A 23696-nucleotide genomic window follows, 5' to 3' on the forward strand; every position below is an offset into this window, starting at 1 on the left:
AAACTAAGGGATTAAGTGAAAATATAAATAATACAATGATAACTATGTTTGTATTCCAAATTAGCCTATATTTTCTACTAGGCCTACTCGCCTACTACTGCTTCTACTAGACCTACTAATAATAATAATTAGGCAATAATAATAATAATAATAACTATTTAAATATTTAAACTTAATAATTAGTAGGCTATGGCTACATGTAATCACTCCCCTTTACCTGTTGTTTGCGTCTACCTTTTATAATTTAATATCTTTACAATTTCCTTATTGTGATGTTTTCAATAGGCCAATTTATAGTTTTTTTCTTTACCTTTTAAAAATCATTTTAACGATTTTTTTTTTTTAATGCTTTAACCCTTTTTTTACTCCTTAATTTTTATTGTTTTAATTAGCCTACATATTTTATTGCTATTGGTGCTATCCATTTTTGTTTGAGTCATGTTTTGCCATTATTGTTTCAATCTATAAGCACTTTGAATTGCATTTGATCTGTTTGAAATGTGCTAGGCCTATAAAAAATAAAGCTTTATTTATTTATTTATTTAGTTATTAAACTTGCTTTAGTAGGCTAGCTTCTTTATCTAGCTGTTTTATGTAAAAGTAATTGTATGAATTAATTATGATTGAACACTTTATGGAGATGCAATCAATATATTTGTTGTATTAGCCTATAATCGCATTAGGTCCAACACAGGCAGTTGAGCGGAAATGAACATGTGTTACTGAGCCTCAGGTTTTACTCTGCAGGCCTTTGGTGTCGTTTGACAGTATGACATTACATTACTATCGTGTTTAAATGACCGGGGAGCCGAACCTGCAGAGGTCTGACTGATGCAGCTCGTCGTCAGGTCTGGTTGTCGTGCTCGTCTCCTCACTTGGTTGCCACAACTTCAACTACTGCTTTGAATCTGCGTCGTGGAGAGGAGAGGAATTTTTACTACAGTCTCCTCACAGGAACAAACCCGCGGCTGGCTGGCTGCAGGCTCCTCTCCCTCCTCACTGGTGGTATTTTAAACCCTCCGTTTTATCATAGTGTTAGGTCATGGCGGAAACATTAAGGAGGTTGACCAACACGTCTTCATTCAGCGTCTTACAGGACAAGCTGGAGAGCTGGCACAGAGACTATCATGTAAGTTCATTAATAAGTAATGCGACCTAAATCTGACCAGAGCACTTCATCTCAAGCACAGTGTCCCAAGTAGGTGATCTTGTTAATAAGTTCTGTAGCCGATAGCAAAAATGCATGCTAAATTGAAGTGTTGCACATGTTTGTTTTTTTTAAAAGGGACACAAATGATAAATAGTTTTGTGTAGCCTAGGCTTACTCTCCCGTAAAATGTTGATATTTTTCCTCAACACTTTTGATAAAACATGAGACATAGAATCGCGTTGGCTTTGTTGGTGCTTGTAATAATTTAAAACATTGCAGCAAAGGAATGCACTTTGCAATTTAGCAAACATTGATTTCCCCTGTAGAGTTTGGTTGCTATGGACGCCAGTCGTCATGGCAACGGTTGGACTTTTTCCAAAGATGTTTTGTATCGCTGAAGAGATGGTTCACGTCCTCACCGGAAACATCGCGATGAAGTGACCGAACGTTATTTAAAGTTAACTAAACTTCTGGATCCCCTGGCTTTATAGCCTGTTCCTGTTTCTTATCTGGAAAGCTTTTTATTTATTTATTTATTTTGGTCAATTTGCTCTATTTAGCTTTCTTTCTCACTGTAGTAGGCTTCTCTGCCTGTAGTTATTTTCTACCGCTTTGCTTTTGATTATTTTTTATAATGGCAAAAAAATGATAAAAACCTAAAAACCGAGAGCCATATAGGGCTACTATCTTTTTTTAAATTATTATTATTATTTTTTTTTTAGGCCTACTATCTTTCATATTAGAAGTTGTAACCCCCTTTTTGAAGGTGATCATAACAGTTTTCTATGATAAAAGTATTTATAGGACTAGTCATCTGACACCTGTAGGCTGAATGTCTCCATTTTTTTTCTTATGAATGGAAAGACATGCCTTAATCTTTCTCTTAGTTTATTATAAAATGAGATGTAAAAAAATAAATAAAATAAGGGATCGCTGTGGAAGTTACCAATCCAAAAATGACTCCACATGTCTGTGAATAAGTAATATATAATTTTTTTAATCAAGACCATTAAGATTCACGTGGCCTAGTCAACATCACAAGGACATATAGGCCTACATATAGACATGAACACAATGTACACAACATTCTAGCCTTTTTATACAAATATAGGCATGTAAAATATGAAATTGTAAACTATAAATAGTGAAACATATTCATTAGCCTATATCATATTGCTGCTGTTTTTTTTGTTATGTGCCATTTGTCATTGCAGTGCAAAATCCTACATGTCCATGAGACAAACAAAAGTCTTGAATCTTGAATATAGAGAGCACAACAGGAACGAGCAGGCCTACAGTATAACCATTAACTGTTTGCAATTTCAAGCAGATCTCAGCACTCAAAAACTGACTACTATAGAGGTTACTGTCAGTTCAGTTTGGTCTTAACATGGTATTGTTTTGTTTAGGTGATATCCTGTGACCAGAATCTAAACAGATGTTGTGAGTTGATTGAACTCACTGCCAAGATTCAAGGCCAACTGTTCACCATCCTCAACCTCGCAGCTGCTGAAGGTAAAACAAAAACAATTGTAATAAATTGTTACGGACAAAATTGCAATTAAACTGTACTCATAAGAAGTGAGACGGGAAAGTCAAGCAAACTTTCCTGCCTGAGGTTCAGTTTTATCTATTGACAGAATAATGTGATTAATTTTAACGTATTGACCGAACTAACACACATAATACTGAAAATGTTAAATATTTAAAAGTCAGGAGGTCAGGTAGAGGCTCATGACAATCCTGGAACACTGTTACTTTCAGGTGGACACTACGCTGGAGTGGACACTCTTAAAACACGCCTGCTGCCATGGCTCGGCACATGTTTCTCGATGGCGAGGCCTTCAGTTTCTGATGACACCAGTTTACAGCTCATCCAGGTGATGATATGTGCTATTAGGCCTCATGAAACAGCATGTCTCAATTATGAAGCCATTAAAATGTATTTCTGCTACACCAGAAAGACAAAACACTTCACCTACTACAATGGTTTTCCTCTAAAATCGACCTCTCTTTGTGGTTTTTTTATTTGTTGTTATCAGGAGTCGGTGGAGAAGGACCGGAGGATCAGGGAGCTCTCGGCCTCTCATGACAATGACGTTCAGAAGTTGGACACTCAGCTGTGCTCCACTCGCCTGCAGCTGGATTCTGTCAGATCAGAGTGAGTTTCACTGTATCTTACATCGTGGCTTCATATGCTTCTTAATCAGACCATCGATTTCTTCTTAGCAGGCAGTTATTATGTTGAAGCGTTTTTCTTTTTTATCCTACCTTCTTTGAGATATTTTAACATTCATGCTCTTATTCACAAAATAGAGGTACAAAGTATAGGAATATAAATAGAAAATTATAATACAAAAAAATAGATAACAAATATGAGCAATGAGTATAAAAGGCGCAGAGTATTGGCGAAATCAGCAATGTGCAAGGCGCAGAGTATTAAGAAATAAGTTAGGTACAAAAACGCCCAGACAGATGAAGATATAAAGCGAAATGTAGAGTACAAAGAAGAGCAGTAATGATCAGTAGAGACATTGAACATGCAGAGTATTGCACAGCAGACTCAATAGAAACTTTATCCAGTCAAGTATCAGAATTGCACACTTGTGTTCTTGAACAAATAGTTTGCTGGTTTACTTTTAGCACAGTTAAAATATGATAAATAATCAATAATGGAGGCATTTGCAGCTGTTAGGAGATGTTTCTGCTTATTGCTTAAAACTAGAATAATGATCAACAATGACAAATACAAAACTGTGTCAGAATGTGTTATTTAAAGCACTTTATCCTTTATCAGGGAGGTCATACATAGTCCAGAATTCAAAAGATGTGCACAAATCACTTCACACACATAACAAATATATGATGATAAAGACATTATACAGGTAAGTGTGTCAGGCCATCTCTCAACAAAAGATTATCTTCCAGCTGTTGTTCTCCTTTTTTATTTTTTTATTATCTCTACACAGATTAAAAACAAAAGGTCAAAATAGAATTCACACAGTGTCATTTTCAGTCTGACAGCAAAGAAAAACAATCATGTGTTCCTGCAGAGCAACGAAAGACAATTGCAATAGCATTCGATAAATCTGTCATATTGAAACATTAAATTATTATTAAATAATATTTCCCGTTCTTATTGCTTTTTGTTTCCTGTGTTTTTAGGTGACTTTGACCTGTACCTGCATGGCTCATGTTGATGTTGAAATGTAGTTTAGATAAATAACCTTGCACAAAGAATATATAAAAAAGGCTTTGTGCATCTTTTATGTCCAATTGCAACCTAAACAACATGTGATTAACTGCATGAAATGAACGGTGAAATGTAGAGTTGTCTGGTTTGAACAGGTTGGTCGAGGCTCAGAATGAATTGGATGAGACGAAGAGCAAATCGGCAACAACTCTGCTGGCCACTGAGGATGAAATATTACAACTGAAGGCAGAGTGGGTGATTGAATTCATGCTCTTATATCTATTTTTTAAAATGCAGTGCACGGTTTGTTTCCTCCTCTCTGACCTGAGGTGTGTCTGTGTTTCAGTTTGCGATCAGCTCACGAGCAGCAGGAGATTTATCGGAGGAAGCTGGATGCTCTCGATGACTACGAGCGACAGATTCGCTTACTGAGAGATGAAGTGTCTTACCTGAACACAGAGAAGGCCATGCTGCAGAAGAGGTACACACACATTTAGACAGGCCTCTGCAGAACAATGTGTTTTAGTGTGGTTAGAGATTTCACTCCGTCTCTTCCTCAGGTTGATGAGGAGTCGTTCTCCGAGCCCCCCGCCTCGGCTCAGCCTTTCTTCCAGCCCGGTGAGGAGCGAGTCGCCCACCAGAGCTCAGCTGACTAACTCGTCCCGACACGCTCGCCTCGTGTCTCGCCTCAGCGACCTGTACTCTGTGGAGCGACTCGAAGCCCAGAACCTGCTGAGACGATACATCGCTGATTTAGAGATGGTCCAGAAAATCATCTTCATCGCTGTCGTGGTATGATGATATATTTATCTTTAAAGCCACCTGCGAAGACGGATCACATTAAATGTCCTGATAATACTTTTCATTTAAATGCAATGCACAAAAAAAGGCCCAATCCCCACTGATCTTCAAAAAAATCATCTTCCTTCTCACAAAGATTTGGCAAATGAAACAAATTATGTAACTACTGAAGAACAGCTGAAGTTTTCATGGTTGTCCTGGCAAAAGAAACCGCCATGTTTTGAAAGAAAACCCTCCTTATCCATTACAATATATGCAGAACAAATACATTCAATTACTCTTCCGACTACATAGCTTCTTTTACACTTCAAAATCTCAAATCTAAGCAAGTGTATTTGTCCTATTTATAGTAAAAATATCAAAACACACTTCTGAAAGCCAGTCAACTTACAAGTCTGGATAAAAATCTTATTTCCAGATCTAAAAAAGCAAAAAATAAGTCCTGCGTGTCCGAATTAGTTGGTACAACTAATTTAAAGACACTCAAGTACATCTATCACATGAAATTAGCTGTAAGATTTATTTTTGGGCTATTTATGCTCTTATTGAAGAGACAGCACAGTGGATAGATTCAGAAATCAGGGGGAGGGTGACATGCAGGAAAGGAGCCACTGGTCGGATTCAAACCCGGTCCACCCACTGGAGGGATGTAACCATTAAACTACCAGCGCTCCAATGAAATGAGATGTTTATCTGGATTTGTCGGCTGAATGTGGCTTCAAAAAATGTATGAACTGGTAGATATTTTGTCTATAAATATGGATTAGAGCCTGCCAAATTACAGGTTTTCTGATATAATCAACCCACAGTGGCCAATCACAAATGCATACACTTAGCACTGTCTGCAGCACACAAAGAGCATCACAGCTGAGCAGACGATGGTCCGCAATGAAATTTGGTTGAACATTTCAAATGATATTGAATATCCTTTCAAAAGTTCTATCAGTGAATACTCCCCCATACCAATCATATTCTAGTTGCTTAATTTATACATGGACTCAGGGTTGTTTATGTTTGCTGGCATATCGAGCAAATGATTTATTTATTTATTTCATTTAAAAAAAGTTTATTAAGATTTTCAGCAAGCATAATAATAACAATAATTGCACTTGTGAATTTGTATGCAGAGGAACATTATTTGCATTGAAAGCAACAGACGTTTAAAACAGAATGAAGACAAAAAATAAAATAAAAGTAATGAATAATCGAGCAAATTATTTAAAAGTCTTTCTAATCATGTCTCAGGAATCCTTCAATACAGCCAAACTGGCTTACCGTCAGTTCAAGCTGCGCGTGAGGAAGACGTTGTCATCAACCCACTTTGGTGTGGAGAGTCTGGAGGACGCAGCTGTGGACTACATTGTCAGAAACCTGGACCTGTACGACGTCCAGACCAGCATCAATGTAAGAGTTAATACTTAAATCATGTACTTAGATGATGTATCTGGTCTGACTGTTTATATTTTTTCTGCACCTCAGGATGTGATCAATGCCATGAACGTGAACCCTCGGATCTCTTTCCCCCCTGATGTGGACTTTGTCCTCATCAGTGCTCTGATCAGAGAGACGTGCAGGGTAGCCTTCGCCATGCAGACGCTGGACCCTCCCCTCGACTTGGCTTTTGCAAGTGACGGAGAACTTTATAATGACAACAGGTCAGGCTTCCAAACGTTTATCTTTTTTTTTTGGAGATGTTTTGAATAAATGGACCATGTTACATCTACTTTGTGGCCTCTAACAGTAGATGGCCCCCTCAGCACATGAATTCTCACTGTACCCCCCCCCCCCTCCTCTCTCTGTGTCTGTCAGGTATCGTCGCAGTTATGACTCTGAGTTCACGGCTCCTCTGGTCATGTACCACGTGTGGCCGGCTCTGATGGAAGGAGACGTTGTGCTGGTGAAGGGCGAGGCTGTGACCAGAAGAGGAGCTCCGGTACTGACTCTTTTACATTTAAAAAAAAAAAATCACAAATTAACTTCAACATCAGCAGAATTTTTCCCCAAGGTGAAGACGTATTGGTAGCCAGGTGAACCCTTTGAAAGCATGAGGACAAAGGCACAGGGATCAAGAAACAAAATACATTTTAGAATACACTTCCATGAAAAGATTTGCAAATATAAACACTTTCCTGACAGTAGCAATATACTGAAATATTACACAATCTCAACAGCCAACATCCTAAAATAATTACAGTCATGATTATTGTTATTGGATATACACAGGAATTAATTTCCTAAATTTGTTTCTCTCTCAGTCATAACTGTTTTAAGAAAGGTAAAATTGGTCAACTAAACAAACATGATTCCAAACTCGTTATTAACTCCTAATGTCATTACAAAATAAAGATTTTAGTGAACATCTAGCTATCTGTTTGACTGACACTGTGGGGGTAAAGACCCAATGTGGGATTTTCAGGGGTCCCAGAAATCCTGGCAGCTGCCCTGCTCTTCAGGAATAGAGTAAAGGAGCAAGAGTGTCAGATTGAGGCGAAAGACTGGACTGAGTTAACAGAGCGACCCACAGAGATAAAAGAATGAAAAGCCTTGAATGCAGAAAGGGCCTGTGTAAGAAAGTAAATGTGAATAAAAATGAACGGCTCATGTGCTCACTGGTGATGTTTTTTTTTGTTGCAGTGGAGCCGTAGTCGGAGCAGGAGTGTCAGCCCCGTGCGCTCTCGCTCTCTCAGCCCAACTCGCAGTCTTGTAAGTCCCTTTAATATCTGACAGAGAAACAAAACACAAAACAATATTTTTTCCTGAAATCACTTAGCCAGGAATAGTCATTTCCAAATCAGATGTATCTCTCTGTCCACTTGCATGCACATCCATGGCACTGAGGGTATGTACTCGTAAAAATGCAAGCTTTACTTGTGTGTTTTTTATTTTTATTTCTGTGAAACAATGAACATCATTTCCTCTTTTTAGGCATTTAACAGCAAAAGAAGTCTGTCTCCTGAGCGCCTAAGAGCCAGCTTCCTATGAACTCAGTCAACAGGACCAGAATAATCAGCTGTACCTCATATCAGAGAAAATAAAGTTTGTGGTATTTAAAGTTATTTTATGGTTACATGAATGCTTCAACCAAATAATGCAATAACATCCTCAAACCCTGAACCACATTAAGGCTGCTCAGAGTTTACACTGCAGGAGGGGGTTTGATGGCACCCTTACAGTATCTTAACGTCAATATATTATTCTGCTCAGTTCCTCCTGAAGGATTGAAGGTGCTGTTTATTCATCATTTGATCAAACCCTGGAGTCACAATACAACAAAGGTTGCAGATCAGAGAAGTTGCTTATTTTAAGATTAATGCAAACACTCAGTCCTTTAACTAGATGCCACTTTATTTAAACTATCAGAAAATTCAATGCAACATTTCCCCATCGCAAATTCAAACCATTTTTTTCCTCATGAACTTTATTTATTTTCACATCAAATGAAGAGCTATCTTTTAATTGTTTGATTTCGAACACTAGCAAAAAGCAAAAAGTAGATTTTTTCAAATATGTGTGTAACTGTGTTGGTCCCTGTGCATCATCCATGTGTGAGAGTACAGCAGCATGTTTACATGTGAATAAAATCCTTGAGAGAATCTCTGCAGCAGCATCTCCTGTTGTGATGCTTCATACATTTGTTCTGGTATTATAATAAAAACCTTTATTTAAAGAGACCTGTTTAAGGTCAAGATACAAAGTGCTTTACAAGTACAGCAATTATAAAACAAACATAAAACAGGCAGGTTATCAGTCATACATTAGGAAATCACAAACATCCTAAGACATCAAAAACTTTCAAAGGAATTTAAAAAAGTAAAATTCAAGTAAAAGTATACCTAATGAAGGGGTTTAAAAGAGATGACTGACTCAGCTGTCCTGGTCTCCTCGGGACAGTTTAGGAGCCCTCACAGAAAATACTTCTTCCCCTTTAGTTTCAGTCTGGTGTTTAGAGCACATAGGAGTACTCCGCCTGAGGATCTCAATGTACATGTCTGGTCATATAGTACCAAGAGGTCAGAGATGTAGCTGGGTAGAAAGGCGAGGAAAGCTTTTTCAGCTCTTTGGTCAGGTCTTGTTAACTCCAGAAGTACAAAGAAACACTTTGGAGAAGATTGGCCTGATGATGTATGGGGAAAAAATACAATTATTAACCTTTTTAAATGTATCTAAAGCAGCTGGGACTTTAGCCTCCGCACTATTCTTTTTTCCCAGTTCACCTCTCTTTATGTAACAAACAGACGATGTATCCAGCCTCAAAGATCCTCTGTTGTTGGACAGTTAAACCCCAGAGAAGGGGCCTTTTGGGGAGGTCTAAAATGTTGTCCCTGATCACCCTTTGATGTGAAAAAAAGACTAAACTAAAACTGGACTTTAACAATAGATGTAAGCATATTAGTCTGACCGAGAAGTTGACTATGTCTAATTTGTCAAAGTCGGGCTGACCCAATCTAGATAATGCGGTAGGAGTCGATTTACTCTTGCATGTATACACCTCAATCTGCCTTGCTAACTTGTTTGTTAATTTTTTTAGTGTGTGACGTAAAAGGTTAAACCACCTACTATTGTGGAGTTGGACATATGGTCGATAAATCGTTTCCCCCTCGGTGCTTGTACTAGTATACAAGTAGACACTAGTTTACTTGTATCGAGCTATAACTGTAGCTTGACTGAACTGTGCATATAAATGTACTGAATGTCCTTTAAAGTGACTGAGTTCCTCTAAAGGTTCTGGTCCCTGAGGAAAGTTCATGTAGTGGAAACATTGCTGTACAAACATGTTTGGACTAGCAGCTCTTTGAACACTTGTATTAGTTTACTTTAGGTTCTTGTCCATTTATTTTTTGTAAGATAGAACAGAATATTTGCGATCCTGAGAAACCAAAGTGTTTAAACTAGAACCTGCACAGTAGCACTTTGTTAGTCTGAAAGATTACTCCTCTTATTTCTATTATTTAGTAGCTGAATCCTTTGGGACTTATGGTGCTCACTGCAACTCCTCCAGTACTTGAGTGATAGATATCAGTCATAATTATTTCAGGTTTGAGTCATTGGTTATTTTTTGATTGGTGCTGTTTTATATTCTGAAATGTGCTTTGAGATAAGATATTTTGAGGTTTTAGTTCATTTAACAGATTTTAGATTGCAGGTTTCTTGTCTGTTTTATTTTTTTATTTAATTGTAAAACATTAAATTGTCATGAATTAAAGTCCATCATTAATTATGTCTTTTTCTAAGCTGGTCTTTGACCTGAGGTTTTTCTGTCCACCACCTTTTTCTGGTTTAGTGGATACTATTTACTTTTTCTCTTTTTTTAGGGCGGACATATTTGTTCATATCAGTTTTTTGTTATCTTTTAATAGAATAGGACCAGTAGATGATGTCTGCATTCATTTTGGTTATCTTGTGAATTTTGTTTTCTCCATTATAACTTTTGTTCTTCATAACCCCTCTAACACGATCATATTCATCACTTCTGTACTTAAAGGCTTGAATTGAACTTCTGTTATTTTAACTATGGTTTGATGTTGTGTGATCAGCAGATTCATTGTGCCTTTTCATGATTATTATTTTTAAGAATAAATTAAAATCTTGAGTTTTTTTAGCACCAAACTGTTTAAAGTTTTTTATTTAATGTGTCTATATTTACTGAGGTTGGATGATGTTTTATGTAAACTGTAGTAAAACCTGTCAATACCATGCGAGGTTTTGAATGACAGCTTTTCTTTACAAAAAAAAAGTCATGATTGGATGATAATTTATAAAGTTTATCCAAAGATGAAATAACTTATTTATGTAGTTAGAAAGATAAGAGATGTAAATTTATTTAAAAGAAATTGTGAATGATCTTTTTTTGTATTTGACCCTTCAAAAGATTCCACTGCAGTTATTCTTCACCTCAGGGCCGGCTGAATAATTCACCCAATTTACATTTTCTGACATTGCAGAGCTCCTAGTACCCTGTCTTAACACTAGAGGGCGCTGTTACCCCATCAAAAAGAACCCAAGAGTTAAAGGAAACTGCAGTGATTGAAACAATTTTTGAATGCCCATTCAAACACAAGATGCACTATATGTGAAACTAAAAATAACATATCATGTTTCTGTCTCACATACACAAACCAAAATATAAACATGTGCACATGCCATACAGTGCACTTTTCTACACATAAAATGCAAAATATGCTTCTGCAAGTAAACTGCATATTATGCACAGAAAAAAATCCCAAACCAAAAGAGGACTTAAAAAAGTTTTATTAACTTAAGTGTGTCTTAACTACGTCACTGTGCATCATCCATGTGTGTAGTGCAGCACAGCAGCATGTTTACATTTGAATTAAATCCTGGAGGAGAGCCCTGCAGCTTAACCTCAGTAGTGATGCTTCATTAACTTGTCTCAGTATCATCAGCTCTCTAATTAGCTTCTTCTTTTCTCCAGGCTTGGCCCCGTCCTGCACCCATCTGCATCACCAAACAAGCACATCACACCGCAGGCTGTTTAAACCGTATCTAATATCTGATCTCAGGCTGGATGTGCAGAGCAGACACTGAGCTCTAAAAGGCCAAAAATGACCTCTTAGACCCCAAGAGTTCACTCACTGACAACTTCTGCACTCTGTAAAAGAGATGTGGCTCCAGTGAGGTTTTTTTCATTTATTTTGGCGACCCCTGTTGACAAAGAAGTACCTTGTATTTCTGTACGAATTTTCTCCTGTTCATGTGTTACTGTTGTTCTTCAAAAAAAATCTCATCCGGCTTTCTTTTCACAGTCAAATGTTTCACTTATCTAAAAAAAAAGAGGCTATTTCAGCATTATACACTAAACACTGTCTGACACATACCAGCAGTTTCAGCCATTAAAGATCATGGTAGACTATTTGAACCATGTTTTAAACAGTCTACGGTTTATAGCTGCAGTGATTATAGCATGCTTTAAATACAAAATATCCTTGATGCTGAATGAAGAATAGCAGCAAAGACACGTTGTCATCTCATGCTTTTACCTAAATGGAGGGAAAATTATGTGCATCCTTACAAACATAAACAACATATGCTTTGTAAACCGTTTGCTCTGGCAGAGTATATCTGGAAAAATGTGAAGGACATGCAGAATTCCACATCTTGTAAATTTCCTCCATGCCTCCTCATCACATTCTCACACAATGAGCTTCTTGTCTGGTCTGAAGCTTTTCAGTGAGGTTTTGGCTCCCCTCCCGAGACACAGTCCAGCTCCCTGCTACCATGTTACGACCAGGAGGGGGGGGTCTTTAGATGCTGTCTCAGCTCAGTTGTAGCTCTGTGAGTTCTTTGAGTCTGGGGTGGGTGGAGGGGTTTGTTTGCTTAGGTGTGCTGTGGTTGACCGCAGACCTCGGAGGGATGGAGATGAGAGAGAAAAAGGTTGTTTATGTCTCTTCTGTGGGCAGAAATGTAATAATCCCTGCTATCATTGCACTCACACTCTCCAAATACAAACATAACATGTGTTTTTTTCCCCCTGATGGCTAACATGCTGCATCTCTCAATAACTGAAGTCACATGATCAAAACTATTCACACAGCCTGCAAAACAGAAGAATTCATGGAGCAAATCAATGAATCATATTTCATTGATTTTACACAAAGAAGGAAAATTACCTAATTTCTCTAGAACGGATTATTTTTTCTCCACAGATACTTCACAGAAAAAACAGTAAATCTGCAGCAACTAAAAAGAAATATATATATATTAATTTATTGGGTTGACAATTATTGCAACACTGGAGATTCAGGAGTTATAAAATTATTTATACAATTTAATTACACAATGCTACAAATATAGAAGTAAAGGAAATAAACGCTGCTTTGTCTTTTAATAAATACTTTAGAGTCAATGTTAGAATCAATAATGGGAAAGGGAGCAATTTTTTGGTGCTGAAATACTGATTTATAGGAAGAAGAAAAAGACCTTTAATATGCTTTACATACGATGTGATGTGATGTGATGAGATGCTTTATTATACATGTCAGGTTGGCTGCTACACTGCCTGTTTTTGAATCTGGTCTTAAAAATGACTTTGACACCTCGGCCTCTACTCTGAATGACGGTGGTGTGGTCTTTGTCCTTATGTATTTTACTGCTTTATCTTCCTTTATGTTTACATTTTTCGTAATTTATTTTTATGTATTTTTTATTTGGTATTTATGTGCAACCACTTTATTTTGTGTCCTGCAAAAGCACTTTACTAAATGTTGAGTTAAAATAAAAGTGCTCTATAAATAAAGCTGGATTGGATGCGATATGATTCGATGTGTTACGATATAGTATTATTCTTTTTTTATGATAGATTTTGCAGATTTGACTGAGTCACAGAAGTGAGGTAACCTATGTTATGCATGTTTTTAATGAGAACTGTAAGAAGGTAAGAGGTTTGAAAAAAAAAAGGTCCATGTCAATATTAATGATCAATGCATGCAGCAATTGAGAAGAACTGCATTTCTACATCCAGATTTATATTCTGGTTTCAAAAGGATGACTCTTCTGCAGAGTCTGCCCCACCAAGATTTCCGCAGGTGCTATTTTAGAAGTGAGATCTTTATTCATAAATAAACAGAATGACAGTAGTAGCTGGAGTTCACCCTAAACAGTCTCAGAGCTGCAAAGTGAACTGAAGTTTTTCTTCCAATTTGGTTGAAGAAGCCTGAGTCGATGCCTCTGGACCGTGTTGATGTTTCTTCTGAATGTTTCTTAACGTGCTAAGAGCTGGCAGGAGTTGAGTTTCTGGAGCATGATTCGACCTGCCCTGGTCCCACAGTCAGACCAGAGGGGGAGTATTAATGGGGCTGTATATCACCGCACATGACGACATAGTTATGAGTGACCAGGGTGGAGAGAATAAATCAAATACAATATTAAAACAGGGAGTAAAGTATGTGGAAAAACCATGGCTCAAGATGGGAAAACTGACATGAGACTGTACTAAGGAGCACGATTGGTGAATGTCTTTGCAAACATGGATGTCAGCAGATAGGGAAGTCCTGAAAAAGTGGATAATTAGAGTCATCATGAGGGGACCTGGGTTGTCCTGTATATTGTTAGTCTGACAGTCAAATATCAGCAGAGGTCTCCTGCTACCAAAAGACAAAACAAACAAATTCAAACAAACAAACAAACAAACAAACAAAAAGTGTGTGATTAAGATGGTAGTAATAGCAACATTACAAAAGCAAATAACATACAAATCTGCATCTTTTCTCTGAATTATCCGTCTGACAGATGACGTCAGAAAGGGGCCGTGCACCGAGCTACTGCTGGCTTGTTTCCTGCAACTTTACTTGTTTTAAGGACTTTTCCTTTAAAGCTTATTGTTCACAAGATTGTTACCATTTACCAACATACCTTGGAAGTGTAATTTTCTAATAAACATAATCTGACATAATGATTGTAAGTGGCAAAATTAATTTAGAATTTTTTTAAAAAGATTTATTTTTGGCCTTTTTGACTTCATTCATCAATAAGTAGGAAACCTAGTTTAACAAAGGCTTCATATTGAAAAGCCAAATCTGATTAGACTGACAAAATTCTGAGTTTAGTTCAGCCTTAGTAAGCATTCATTCTCTGCAGTGATTTTGGATCTTGTCTTTGATTGAATGACCCTTCAACAGTGGGGTCAATAATGAGTCAGTGCAGGTGGAAAAGGCCTCCGTATCTCTGAGATGCTTTCTGTGGCCCAGAGAGGCCGTTAAGCACATCTGGAGCTGAGGAGCAGGATGCAGGTTTTCACAGGAGGAACTCACAATTTATGACAGGAGGGACAAACAGAGGCAGAGAGAAAGACAGTGAATGAATGACTTGTGGCTCCATATACCAGCACAATGTTGTGTGTGAATAATTGTAAGCTCACCACATGCACAAACCCAACCACGCCCTCTTTAAACACCCAGGGACGACTGCCTTGGCACAGTAACGAGCTGTGAGGTCACATCCCGGGCTGGCTGCAGGCTGCGGCCCGGTGGGTGCTGACTGAGGAACAAACAGGCGTGACTGCTGATCTCCCCCTCAGCTCCAGTGAGATCAGACATCAAGTGACCAAATCTTGTGCCAGAGATAGCACGCTCTGATACTTCCTTCCTCTCCTCTTTCTATGACCAATATCATATCAAATAATGAAATACGACTTAAGAGTCTGGACGCTGTTGTTCCCTGAGCAGACATTTGAGCAGACTGTTTCCTCTTCTGCTCTCTGCACATCTGGACCATCACATGCAACGCTACATTAATAATATTTATAAGACAAATGATTTGAGGCTTCGTCTGCATGGTCAGTTTCTTACAAAGGTCGATGACAGAGTTAGTGAACTTGTGCTTTTCTGATATCAACAGACATTGTGATGAACTTTTCCTGATTCATCATATTCACACTGCGGCACTTGCTGGTCATTTCTAGTTCCAAAAAATCCAAGATGACAAGAGCTTAAATGTAAAATTCAAAGCTTTAAAAAGTTAGTCCAAGCAATTACAAGGAAATTGTTTAAACCTGAGCCACCAAACCTTAACAAATGGTTCTGACTAAATGATTCTTTGCCTTTTGACTGACTATATGAGGATTATTTTCCCGCTAAGACGCCCCTAAAAGCCCTTCTTATTTGTAATGTCAAAATTTTAAAATGGACTAAATGAGGGGTTAAAAAAGAAAGCCTATAAACCAAAGGGTGACATTGCTAGCACTTATTTCTTCCTGGGTGTGACAGGGCCAAAGGGATTCATGTCTCAGTGATCAGTCAAGGTGCAGAAAAACCTCCAGTTCTGTTCAATCGAAAACATTTTCCTCATAAAAATCAGCGTAAGTGATTTGTGATGAGCAGTCCAGACCTGGCCAGGTAATCATGTGCCCTGACTTTCATAAGCTTCAAAGAGCAGGGACACAAAAAGCAGAACATGATGTGAGGTGATCTGGTTAATGATTTTCCTTAAAGTCTTTTTTATCACATCATTAAAGCCTCAGAGAATGTCATGACATTTTCTTTTTCTCAAGATCACCTGCATGTCAGACACATTTGGAGGCCTCGTCTGGAAAACAGAGCTTTATGAGCCTTATTTTCAAGTTGAAACTCTCACAGCTGCTCGGTGGAGATGTAAGTCTGGGATGTAATTATTACATGCTTTGCTTTGTCAGGAGGTGCTCTGAGCTGAACTTAACCTGTCCTCAAACAGGGGGCTGGGGGGGCTGGGGGGGGGGGGGGGGGGGGGGGGGGGGGCTGGATTGCTCCTTATAAAAACACATCTGGATGAAGTGATTAATGTGTAAAACAGAACTCCATTTACATCACAGAGCAGCAGCAGGCAGAGTGCCGTGGCTGCAGGTGTGAGTGTGGAGGGTTACTGCTCCACTGGGGCTCATTTTCCTTAGTGCAGATTTGATACTCTCACGGAAACAGGCGATCAAACCTGGCGGCAATCTCGTGTACGACTGGTCTCTATGCTCAAAAAACCAATCCCCACCCTGAACTGGGATGGAGGGAAAAAAATTAAAATTAGAAAAAACAAAAGAAACAAAGAAAGTACTTCAGTTGGAATAACATGTTCAACTATTGAATAACTGGAAACTTTGTCACTGTGGTGTTACCTCTGTTGTCACAAAGTCTTTACAGCTTCACTTAAACTGACTGTAAATACCACCATGTACAACAAGCATTTGTCTTTTGTCTATTGTTGTCTCTCAGTGGAACTAAACTGTCACTGAAGGAAAGCCAACGCAAATGATAACTTTAACCTCAAAAAGAGTGAATGATTACATTAGAGTAAAGTGGAAAAGAACAATTGGAACAACATGATACCAGTAACATGACATATTTATCAACCAGTAATATTTTGAGTTTGGGTTTTGTTTTAGATTATTAAAATATAGGAAAATTATTTTTATTTGACCTCTCAACCTGTTTGCAGAAATCCCACTAAAATGTACTCTCAATTCACCACTAGATGGCAGCCAAACACTGTAGTTAACTAGGGTTCCTCCTTTCTTTCTTGGACAATGTGTGACGCAGCATTCAGATGTATTCACAGAATAAACAGACGTGATAAATGACTGAATGAGCAGATTATCAGTTGCAGCCTTGCATGCATGTTTTAAATAAAGTTACAGATGTATTCACAGCAACACAGCTTAAAGTAACATTACTCATAAATAAGTGTTATTTTTTAATACACGATTAAGCATTGATGCATAATAATGTAAGCATGTAAGCATTTTAAGATGTGCTTTTTTGAGCATATCATCACTTTTTATAGACTGTAGTTTGGAATATTGTATTGATCATAATTTGCAAAACAAACTGTTCAACAACTCCATGTGATTTAAAGGGAGACTCTTAGATGGTGAAACAATTCAGCACACCTGTTCTCCTGATATGAAGTTTATTTTTCTTAGTATCTTAGACAACACGTTGTAGTTATAAGAGAAGAGCAGCGTGGAGATATAAGGATGCAACAAATCAAGACAGGTCCTCTAAAGTATTGAATATTGGAGTCCAGATCTTTCTGTCACAAATCATTTTTTGTCTTGAGATATTGATTAAGAAAGGACTTCAGAATTCAGTTTGGTGCCACCCTAATGTCTTCGAGTGCAACTGCACTGTTTAAATGCACTGTTGTAAAACATATGCTGTTAAAGGTTTTATATGTGATTTTTTGATCCAGCAGACGTCGCCCTTGAGCTCCAGCATGAAACCAAAACAACTCGCAGTGCATTGTTGTGTTAGCATGCTAATGCTAGCTATCTTTATTATGCTCGTATCTTCACACTGCATGTAAATTTACCTACCTATTAAAGAGACTTTGAAACTATGATTTTAAAGCGAAAAAGTAACATATTATTACTTTAAACTTAGGCACTTTTTTAGGTCAGGATTAATGTGAAAACAAGATTTTTGGAGGAGAACTTTAATCATGTATTGATTGCAAGATTTCTTGAAGGTCCCAGTTACCAAGAACTTTATAACTGTCCTGGTGGGACCAACATTTTACAGCTGATCTCCTGTGATATATGAACATGTGTTCAGTTGGGGCCCCTGAACTAACAGAGGCCTTTGTGTGGGGTACTCGCTTGTTTTATACCCCTCTGTGTTGCCCAACAGTAAATCCCCCAAAGAAGGGGCAGAAAAATAAATTATGTGTTCTTCAACACTGATGTAACAAATGAATGAGATGAAGGAGAAGATCTTAACTAAGCGAATTGTCGCTGGTGATGACATCAGCAAGTCTGACGCAGAGCCAAAGCTGTGTGTTGAATAAAATGAAGGAAATGGATAGAGACAATGTAGTTAGAAAATGCTTGAACCCATTCTTCCTGTGTGCAGTAAACAGGATGTGACTTAAAAAAAATTGAATAAATGGCTTTTTCAAAAACAAACTGACTTTATGTCCAAGAATCTCAGAGGTAAGTTCTTGAGAAATCAGATTATCTGCAAACATCATCCTCTCTGTGTACCAGCCTGTCACCAGCAAGCTTGCAAATGGATACCAGAGCTGCAAAGAAGGAAGAAAATTCTCCTCTGCTCAGTAAATAATATAAAAATACAAAAAAAAAAAAAAATTGTTTTTGTGCAAGTGCAAACATTATAACTATGACTACTGAGGGTTTGTGGATTAGTGATGGGAAAAGCAATTCTCTTCAGTGTACTGAATCAGTAGAATCAGTTCAGTAAAGTGATTCGTTCAAAAGATTAGTTCACCGAATCGTTCAGTACTTCTCTGCAGCTCTGTCTGTCTGTGTCTTAAGCTGAAACACGGCCGAACGTTTAGTTCTGCTCGCGATCGTACTGAGAACAGCCGGTGGTGAATAATAAACCAATGAGCTGAGAATTTAGTTGGATAAAGCTACAGTTTGCAAACTGAAAGCTGCTAAAACAATCACATGTATTTTCCCCGACCGTACTGTTCAGTACGTTCATTACAAGAAGAGGAAGAGAGTGACTCTGTACGTTCAGTGAACGAATCAGTCACTGAGCATCAGCCAGGGCGCGGTCTCACAGGTCATCTGTACCGTGCTGCACAGGACTATCCATGGCTAAGCACAATTACCTCTTGTACATAACGTCTTAATACAACACATGCACGCTTTATGTTATTATGAAGCGTGCTCAGTTTACAAACAGGCGGACGAGAGAGAGAGAGAGAGAGAGAGCGAGAGACGTGCAGTCGAGTCCGCATCTGCACATCAGAGAAAATCTCAGACCATGACAGCTACTTTACTGACTTTACAGCTTATTTTAAGCCATGTTAATCAGACACAGCAATAAATACATTTAAAAATAGTCAATGATTCGTACACTGAACGACGTACTAGTACAATGAACACTTTATGAGTCTCTCTCTCCCTCTCAGTCAGTCATTCATTCACTGAACGTACTGACAGAAGCTCCGACACGAATCACTCACTGAACGTTCTGAACGGGAGCTCCGAGACTCTCTCTCCCTCTCAGTACGTTCAGTGACTGATTCGTTCACTGAACGTACTGAACGAGAGCTCCGCCTCCGAGTCACTCTCTTCCTCTCAGTACGTTCAGTGAACGAAACACTGACTGAACGTGAACGAGCGAGACTTCGAGTCACCAGCCTCAGTCACACACACACTGTACTGACTGAAACACGATCGTTAGTGAATGTTAAAACAGTCAGCTGAGTGAAATTGAGTTGGATATAAAAGCCGTTTGTAAACTGACAGCAGCTATAAAAAGCACAAACATTTTCGCGACACCTAAATGTTAAATAATATATTTGCTACTTCCTCAATTTTGGAGCTCCTGACCGACTCCGTCCTGTTGGTTCAGTCAGTACGTATCACTGACATGAAACTTTGAGCGACTCTTACGGTCTAGAGAGAGAGACACGAGACGGGAGAGAGGAGAGCGCAACTGAAGTTGAGAAATGAACGACTCTTTTCAGTAAATGATTCAGTTCAGTTCGTTCACCCAGATGATTCGTTCATTTTGAACGAATCGTTTATGAACGACACATCACTATTGTGGATGTCTAAAATTGTACAAATGAAACATCTATTTCAGGTTTTGCCCTAGAATATCTCTATAAATCCGGATGTCACAAGACTTCTTTCTTAGATGATGTGTTGCAGAAAATGAGTCAACCACTTAAAAGTGCTAATCTAGACCAAGAGGGAGAATTGTTTTCCTGATCCGCCGCCAGCACCGAGGGGCCACGCGGCCCATATAAAAGGAAAAAAAAGAAGTGGTCCCAGAATTTAACCCTGAGGGACACCCTGGTATTAGTTACAGAATTTTAATGAAGCACTGTACTGTAACTAAAAGAATGAAGAAAAATTAAACCATTGATTTAACTTTCTGTGATGTTCAAACCCTGGCTTAAGTCACACTGACAAAGCTACAGTATTTAAAAAATATATTCCTAGTTACTTTTGTTCATATACTGTATATCTGTAAATATTTATTATACCTCGGTAACAGCCATATCAACAAAAAAGCAACGAGTTAAAGAGAATCATTTGCTTTTCTGTCCTGTTTGTGTTTCTTAAAGTAACTGTAAGAGCAGATTTCCCACATGACCCACTTTGTGTTTTTGGTTAAGTAGGAGCTATTTGTGTCCCCCTCTTAATTTGAGTTCTCCAGAAAAGCCATTTCCTGAGAGTCTGACTCATTGGAGCACATCTCTGAGAGAGCAACGTTATCTGTAAGTCCTTGTATGTTTACTGCAACCAGTTTAAAAGTTTTAGATTGAATACCTTGGACGGTATACATGATAGCCAAAGAGAGTGAGCATGTTATAGCAATACTTCCACAGCTCACACACATGGCAGAGACATAAACACAATTTCTCAGCCCGGATTTCACCCATATTATCTTTCTTGTATTTTATTTTTCACTGCACAATTTATTTTTATCAAACACAGTCTTAAGTGTCATCATCTCGGGGTCAATGATCAATGGAAAAAAACTGGATCAATGGATGACATGAGTGAAAAGTGTTTACTGGAAAGTGACTCAATCAGAGTGTGGCGGTAAGGAGGACATCACCTGGCGCTCATCTCTGGCTTACTTAAATGACCCAGTTTGGACTGGAGGAAGTATTATATCTTCAGTGTACAACAACAACAACTATAAAGACATTACTTGAGATAGTAAACATTAACTGGAGCTCTGACATTTGTTCTGCTGTGTCAGTCTGAAACTAAAGGTCAGCTCCTTCCCTCGCTTCGTTCTGCTCGGCTCTGACATGTTTGTGTGGTTAATGTGGGTACTGATGTAATAAATTGTCTTTTGAGATGTTTCTACTGAACTGTGGACCAAAAAAGGCTTGTAGTGGCAGAGCTGGTTGTCTTCTTGGGAAGTTACTGAGCCATCCTCTCTCTGAGTCTCTGCAGAGGAATTTACATGAAACTTCTATTTTTAGAGCACAGATACAATAATTAGAGAGGGTTTATTTTGGCAGAGACCAAATTAGCTATGTAAGGAGACAAGAATGTGTCAGAGAGTCTTTTTTTAGCAGAACAGGATGATAGTCCGTGGTGTGTGTTGCAATTCTTAGGGGCTGAGGTGGAAATAAGAGTTGAGACTTCAGTCTGTTCTTCTGAACTGTACAACACCTTTGATTATGATTATAAAACTGGTCTCATTTCAGATTCTCTGTGTTCAGTGGCCATTTCAATTCAGGAGATAGCACAAATGAAAGATAACGCATGTAAGATAAAGCATTATTTAAACTATAACGTAAAGATAAAGGAAGAAAATAGTTTAATGTTTCATACAAAACACTGTTGACGCTGTCAAGGCTGTTTAAACAATACAACTTCATAACTTTTCAAGTGATTTTATTATCATTAAGAGTTCACAAATGTCTAGTAATTGAAGTTTCATGGAGGCTTGAGCCATGCTTCCTCTTTTTTTATTTATTGTTTTGGTGGGGATGGGGATAATTCCCAAAACTATGAATAAGTTAGTCTTTTCTGGGTCTTGACATTTATGAAAAATCTAATGAATGAATGAATGAATGAGTGAATCAATCAATCATACTTTTGTTTGGTTGGGTTTTATGCAAATAGTACATTTTACAACTGAGGAGATGTCATGTTGTGCAATAGCGTCTCCAGAACATTTCATGACTTTACAGATTAATGCTGAACCCTCCCTGCTTCAGTCTGCATGCTTACAACTTTGGAAGGTTGGGTTAATTTACTAATTGCAGCCAATAAAAAAATAATTCTGATGACATTAAATATAAAAGTTTTTTTTGTTTAAATGTCAAGACCCAGAAATCACTCACTTAAGTAAGTTTTGCTGATTACAATGGCTGAAGCCATCAACCAGCTTCCATACTTACCATATAGTTTAAAACACCTAGTGGTAAACGGAAAGAAAATGTTGTAATCATTTTAGTCTGAGAGCAAAGATTGGATATGAACAGAAATGGGAGGGAGGGAAATGCCTCACTGGATATCTGCTGTGACCTCAAACACTGCTCATACTGCTAACTCCAGACACACAAAAGCTGCTTCTGTTTCTGTCTGATTGTTTGTTTTTCCATTTGTAATTCCCAGGAGCATGATGGGAAACAATCTCGACAGGAATCTCATTTAGGTCCATTAATTCTGGACCCTGCAAACTGACCCTGTCTGGAAAATCTTTTCATTTGTGTCTTGAGAGAGGGTCCAAGACTTTAGTTCTTTAAAAGCATTTTATGTTAAACACCTGTTCAGAAGTCAAACTATTGACATGATATTTTGTCTGGAAACATCTTATTCATCAGAAAATGTCTTTTATTTGGGAAATACATAGCACAGATTTGAATGTCTGCTTGTTACTTTGTTTCCCAGAATTGGGACAGAAAAAACACTGACACACATTGTCTCGTTATCGTTCACAAACTGTCCTGATTTCTGTTACCTCACATAACGGACACATTTCATATCGGACATTTTCTGGGAAGAAGCTGAAGGTCCTTCAAAATGTAACCATGACAATTTGACTCATTGTTTTGCAACACAACTGTGTGAGTGTGTTTGTGCTGTGAGTTTATCTTGTACACATCTCTCTCTCTCGGTGGGAGACAAAGTGATTCTGAGAAGAGCCCGGGATCTTTCCACAGAAACAGAATGAGAGGTAAAATCCTGTCAGAGACCCCCTGATGGGTTTCATTGTGGCCTCATTTCATAATCTTACAGCGAATGGATAAAAAAAAAAAGGACAGTCACCTCAGTCACCCCTCCACTTGTTGTGCGTCTGAACGTACCAGGTTCACACTAGGAAACCTTGAGATCAACAAAGTCCTATTCAAACCACAGAGATCTTTATTTATCAGTATTACCTGATATGACACACAGCCCACATGGAGCTGCTCTTTCATCTCTTTTTCTATTTGTCATGAAATGTATTTCCATAACTTATCTGAGATGTGAGTAAGTAAAAACAGAGGTACACTGAATGTATTCTAAACATGGAGCAGGCTTGTGTCTGCCTTTACACTTCAGTGATCAGAACAACACAGGAAATACTTTTATTCTTCAATCTAGTGATTAAAAAATTAAACTAACTAAGAATGTATCCAGTTCAT

At 38.1% G+C, this 23696-nt stretch overlaps 1 protein-coding gene across 1 annotated transcript; it reads left to right on the forward strand.

Annotated features, from left to right (window-relative positions):
* The first annotated feature begins 800 nt into the window (after positions 1-800).
* spata18 (spermatogenesis associated 18) lies at positions 801-8200 on the forward strand. The gene is made up of 12 exons (XM_020657717.3): positions 801-1129; positions 2560-2665; positions 2915-3030; positions 3193-3311; positions 4499-4594; positions 4690-4824; positions 4904-5135; positions 6390-6548; positions 6624-6799; positions 6954-7077; positions 7779-7847; positions 8070-8200. Exons 1-12 carry the CDS (start codon positions 1043-1045, stop codon positions 8124-8126), a joined length of 1476 nt encoding a protein of 491 aa, XP_020513373.1. The 5' UTR covers positions 801-1042; the 3' UTR covers positions 8127-8200.
* Positions 8201-23696: the final 15496 nt, after the last annotated feature.

The sequence above is a fragment of the Labrus bergylta genome, chromosome 6 (assembly GCF_963930695.1).
Source record: "Labrus bergylta chromosome 6, fLabBer1.1, whole genome shotgun sequence".
Taxonomy (NCBI): Eukaryota; Metazoa; Chordata; class Actinopteri; order Labriformes; family Labridae; genus Labrus; species Labrus bergylta.